At 38.6% G+C, this 6,000-nt stretch overlaps 1 protein-coding gene across 6 annotated transcripts in view; it reads left to right on the top strand.

Moving 5' to 3' along the window:
* Opa1 (OPA1 mitochondrial dynamin like GTPase) overlaps positions 1-6,000 on the top strand; it is a 73,778-nt gene that overhangs the window by 43,497 nt on the left and 24,281 nt on the right. For all 6 annotated transcript variants that reach the window (XM_055624862.1, XM_055624861.1, XM_055624864.1 and 3 more), the window contains 2 exons: positions 2,337-2,477; positions 5,480-5,596. In XM_055624862.1, coding sequence (XP_055480837.1) covers positions 2,337-2,477; positions 5,480-5,596 — 258 coding nt within the window. The remainder of the gene's footprint in view (positions 1-2,336; positions 2,478-5,479; positions 5,597-6,000) is intronic.

Consider the following 6,000-nt stretch of genomic DNA (forward strand, 5'->3'; position numbering starts at 1 on the left):
TATGCTAGAACTCATCCTTTAGTTAACACTGAGTGAGCACCTCAGAAGAACAGAATGCCAAAGCTAAGTATAAGCAGCTTTAAAAACTGGTAAACTGGAGAAAAACGCGTGTCATCCCCACAGCCACCCCTTCTATTCCTTCTAAGCTCTTAGAGCTTTTTGCCCTGTTTTATACCTCTATCTCATTCTTCAGTTCAGTCCTTTTTTTTTTTTTTTTTTTTTTTTTTTCCTCTTTTGGTGGTTTTTTGCGACCAGTTTCCCTGTGTAGCCTTGGCTGTAGAACCAGCACTGGCCTCAAACTCATAGAGATCTGCCTGCCACTGTCTCCCAAGTGCTGGGATTAAAGGTGTTCCATTCTTAAGGGGAAGTGCATAAATAGAATATAGAATCAAAATACATAAGTGAGTGAAATAATGAGAAAAATCAGTGGCATCCAGTCCACTTACTGTTGTTTCCTCTGTTTGCTGAATCTACTTAACTAGCAAAAAGAATGCTAAAATGTGGCACAATTTGGAGGTAAAGAGAATAAAATACTCCCATTTTTTCTTTGTTTTCATTTAAATTTTAAATAAAGTTAATGAAATATATGAACGAAGCCATTTCTTTTCTGATGTCCCACACTTTTTATTTCATAAGCTCCTAAATTAAGTGATTTGACCCTGAGTCAGCAATGCATCTGTTCTGACTGCCATGCAAATGGGTTGAGAAAAGGTCTGTCTGAAAGAACTTGTAGGTCTCTCAATCATGGATGCCTGGCTTGGAAGAAATGTTGATTAGAAACAGCTGCTATATGGCAGCTAAACTCAACATTGGGCAGGAAGCATGGAGAACACTCAGTAATCACAGTATTTGCCTCAGCAACTACTCGTAAATACTCTAAACAAACAGAGATAACTCTAGTCATAAATTGTTTTTCTCCACAATCCTGTAGGAGAAGCAATAATTTCATTTTAAGCCCATTGCAAAGCATGTGTATGCCTAGAAGAAGAATCTGGAAGCCCCTCCTAAATGAGCCTTCACTTCTACTCCTACCCTTACCTCCAGACACCTACACTCAGTGACACACACACACACTAATAATAATAATAATAATAATAATAATAATAATAATAATAATAACAATAAAGCTTTTTTATGCCTTTATGTAACCTTCCGTTAGTTTTGTAGGAAAGCCCCACTCTGAAACATTCTCATTATATCTTAGTGGAACAGACAGCCAGGATAAATAAGAAAGACGTTTTCTTTGAAGCGGTTTGTTGTTTTAATAGCGGATTAGAGATGATGAAAACTTAGGTGTGAAAGCACTCCCCGATAGAGAATATTACATTATCAGGATTCCTTCCCACTGCATACTGAATAGAATTGTGCAAATGGCCTGTGAAATCTGCACTTTTATTCACAACTGGTCAATCACAAAATGTCCTTGTATAATGCTCAGAGACTACAGCTGTGCTTCCTCACAGATTGAGGTGAGTTCTTTTATAGTTAGTGATGTTATTAGTGATTTAAAACTAGCTAGTGTCTTTCATCATCCGTGTCAAAATAGAGGATTAAAAAAATAACAAGATGAACTGAGTTGGACAATATCAGAGTCTTACTTTGAAACATATATTTAGCATGTGTTTTCTTCCTTTCCTGAGATTAATGCATGGTGTCAAAGAAGAGGCTGACAGTGAACTAAGGATACCTCAGGAATAGTTTGAAGTATGATTTTTTTTTTTTTACATTTTTATTTTATGTGCATTGGTGCTTTGCCTACATGTATATCTGCATGAGGGTGTCAGTTCTTCAACTTACAGACAGTTATGCACTGCCATGTGGGTGCTCAGGATTGAACCCAGGTCCTCTGGAAGAGTAAGTGGTCAGTGCTCTTAACATCTGAGCCATCTCTCCAGCCCCTTTGAAGTATGATTTTTAATGGAAGTGCCTCTTTTGAAAAGCATCAAACTACACACTTGATAATTCATTGGTTAGAGAAGAAACACTTCACAAAGTCTGGGTCCTTCTAGGCATTTATAGAGTATTGCTTTTTCCCACATAGGCCCACATAGCCACTTTTTCTTGACACAGTTATACATTACAGTCAAAATGAAAGCCTTTCCTAAGGAGCCTGGTGCCTTAATTTCACCAATAAAACACTGTCGCACACATAAAAGATTCTAGAGCTAACCATGTATAAAGCAAGTGGCTCTCCGCTTATAGGCCTCCAAGTTTATAGCTTTTCTTATCATGATTAACAGGAATGGTCAGAAGTAATACATTTATTAAAATGGACTTCTATTTTCACAAGTGCCAACTGGGAACTATCTAAATAGCCTTCTTTTAACTTGTTAAAGTGTGTTCACAATGAAACCAAGAATGAATTGGAGAAGATGCTGAAGTTCAGTGAGGAGCACCCAGCTTACCTTGCAAGTGATGAGATCACCACAGTCCGGAAGAACCTGGAATCGCGAGGAGTGGAAGTAGATCCAAGCTTGGTAAGAAATACCATCAAAGAGGTAGTGTTAGATTGCACAGTGGTAGATTGCTTGTCTAGGAAGCACGAGACCCTGGGTTCATTCCTCAGCTCCTCCCACCCCCCAACAAAAAAAATTACAAAAACAAGAAATGCCATTGAAAGCCAGGTGTGGTAACATATGAAACACTTAGAATGTGGAGGCAGGAGTTGCAGATCATCCTCAGATAAAAAGTGAGATTGGGGTAGCCCATACTACAAGAATGTCTCAGTAGAGGTCCACTTTCTATATCAGTATTCCTTATAGTGCGGTATTCCAGCCACTAATAGTTATATAGTGATCCAAGTGCTGCGTCCTGCTGTGAGCATGTGCACATTTACTGGCTTAATTGTAGTCATTTGATTATATGAAGAGTAGCAGTTTTAAACTCAGTTTGCTTTTTAAAGGGTAATTCGATAAATTAAGATTTGGAATTTTGGGTTCCTGCAAAAGGGGTTAAGGAATCCAGACCTTGCTTCACCTGTGTTACAGTACAGCAATTCACTTTCCTCTAAATACGGTCCACTTACATAGACAGGTAGATGTTCATGTGTATATTGGGGGATGTTGTTTTTTGGTGGACTTTGTTTGCTTTAGACAAGTTCTCACTATTTATCCTTGACTGGCCTGAAACTTACTATGTAGGCCAAGCTGGCCACAAACTTACAAAGATTCACCTGCCTCTGCCTTGGAAGTGCCATGCCAAGATTAAAGGAGCAGGTCACCATTCCCAGAACATAGGTAATTATAATGTTTACAATCAGTGTAGCTCAATTAATATAAGTAGATTCAGGGGCAGAAAAATGCATTTTAATTTTTTATTGAATTGGATAAGATCTTTGGATTAAATCTCATTTTCTTCATTCCTGATAAATACGAGAACAAAGTCGATATGTTAGGCCATCTTTCTTCTTAACTTCATAGTGCTTATTTGTAGCAAGTTTGTAAAAGTAGTTACTGAGCCTGTATTTCCTGCTGCTTAGAAGGAAACTGAAAATCTTTAGTAGGGGACTGAAAATCTTCAAAGTTTAGCTTAAGTGCTGGAGAGCTGACTCAGCCGTTAAGAGCACATGTTGTTCTCACGGAGGACCTGGGTCTGGTTCCCAGCACCCACATGTCATGTAACCAATATCTCTAACTTCAGTTCCAGAGTATCTCACAGCCTCTGCAGGCTCTCCACCATGTGGTGCACAGACATACATAGGAGCAAAACACCCATACACATAAAATAAAAATAAATAATCTTTTAAAAGGAAAAGAAAAGCTTACGTGAAACCCAATTTGAAAAATAAATCTAGTAGGAAAGCAACATGAAAACCTTCCAAGCCTCCACGACTACTTTTAAATATCACCTGCTTTTATGTCTCTGTACTTACTTCAAATTCTGCCTGAGGTCAGAACAAGAAACCTGGTAAGAGCCTAAGTGTTTAAGCTGCTGTAAGTGTTACTTGTCAATAAATTGGACATCACACTTTTAGTTGGGTATAGATCTAATTTGTCTACATGGTCCTAACTCTCATTATAAAAGACCATGCAGCTGTGCCTTTTATGATGGTGAGTCTGAGGCCAGCCTGGTCAACAGAGTGAGTTCCAAGACAGCTAGGGCTGTACAGAGAAACTCTGTCTCAAAAGAAAAAAAGAAAAGGCCATGCAAATTGAGCCCCCATCCCTAATTCAAACAAGGAAAAGAGAAATGCTCAAAAATCTGAAACTTTTTGCTTCCAACTTGATGTCACAAGAAAGATCTTCATGTGACGATATTCAAAATGCAAACTGTAGTGCATAAAATTACAATTAGACTGTGTGTAAGGTATGTATAAAACTGAGTGAATTTTTTGTTTATACCTTAATCCCACCTCCAAGGTATGTATGTAAATATTACAAAATCATCCCACCCCAAATTCCATCTTCAGACCAGTTCTGGTCCCATATATGTTGGGTCAGCAATACTCAAGCTTTATGTACTTTGGTACTTTTGATTTTATGACACTTATGTTAATGCAGTAGGAATTTTCTCTTGGAAGAAGAGAGGAACAGGTTGCTACTTTTTGCAGGCAAGAATGGTTCAGTGTTGTTTGTTTGTCTGTTTTTTCTAGTAACCGTGTTTAGTACAAGAACATGGGGTGTCAAGGAATGTAGGTTCTCATACAGTTCCATGGTGTTACTAGTACTGCTCCCGTTATTAATAGATAACCCAAGTTCCGCTTCGTCTCCCAGATAGGGTTGGTATTTGCTCTGCCTACTGACGTTGTTGTTGTTCCTAAATGTGATAAGCATTAAATGCTCTGACAGACCATCCTGCCACAGTGGTGGGGACACTGTTGTGGCCACACTGTAACTTAGTAGAGAGGATTGCTTTCTGACTGTCTCAGTGAACATGGCCTGAGACCAGCTTCCAGGCCCTAAACTCTGCCCTTCGACAGGGTTTATAAGCCTTCCCACTCTTCTTGCCTTGTTTTCCCCACTGCTGGCTAGGCAGAGGTCATCCCTTACCAACCCACTCTGTACAAGGATTGTTTGAATGTAGCGTCATGCTTGCTCAGAAGTTTGTAGATTTTAAAGTGTATAAACTGATAAACTTAATATCTGACTTGAAAAATTATGTAAGTGGATTTAAAAGGCTGGTAGAATAAGACCATTACTATTGCTTTTAATAATTTTTTTCAAGACAGTGTTTCTCTGTGTAGCCCCGCTGTCCTGGAACTATCTCTCTAGACCAGGCTGGCCTAAAACTCATCGTGATCCCAGCTGTCTTTGCTTCCTGAGCACTGGGGTTAAAGGAGTTCACCACCACTGCCTAGCCAACAGCTTTTTTCTGTTTGTTTCGTTGTTCTACCCAGGAACTTGATTTACAGACCAGCTTGTCCTCAAACTGGGAGATCCATTCCTCAATTAGCTTTTCAAAGTAAAGTTTGTATACAACTAACCTTTCAGTGGTCAACGACATCTATGATAACACCTTTGTTTTTCTTTTCTCGTTTTAGATTAAGGATACTTGGCATCAAGTTTATAGAAGACATTTCTTAAAAACAGCTCTAAATCATTGTAACCTTTGTCGAAGAGGTTTTTATTACTACCAGAGGCATTTTATAGATTCTGAGGTAAGGCTTCACAAGTAAAAAAAAAAAAAAAAAGTTATTTTTAGTAATAATTGTTGAAAGGTGGTAAAGAAGTAAATTTGAAGTTTACTATGAATTTTAAGCCCTTGAGCATCTGGAAGAAAATAATGTGTAACTTATAAAGAATAACCTTTTATCTTGTCAGGGATTTACCAATTTAGGAGTAACTGAATTCCATCTGGGCTGTAAGAACAAGGAAAGGGCAGTCTCTTTTACCCTAGAGCGACTTGAAACAGTTTTATGTTTATATTTAAGAGGAGGATGTATGTAGAGCATAGCCATTCACAAGTGTGGTAGGGACCATTGAGCAAGACTACTTTATGGTGGGTGGGTGGGTGGGTGTGTGTGTGTGTGTGTGTGTGTGTGTGTGTGTGTGTGTGTGTGTG

This window comes from Psammomys obesus, unplaced genomic scaffold, assembly GCF_907164565.1.
Source record: "Psammomys obesus unplaced genomic scaffold, mPsaObe1.curated_primary_1811, whole genome shotgun sequence".
Taxonomy (NCBI): Eukaryota; Metazoa; Chordata; class Mammalia; order Rodentia; family Muridae; genus Psammomys; species Psammomys obesus.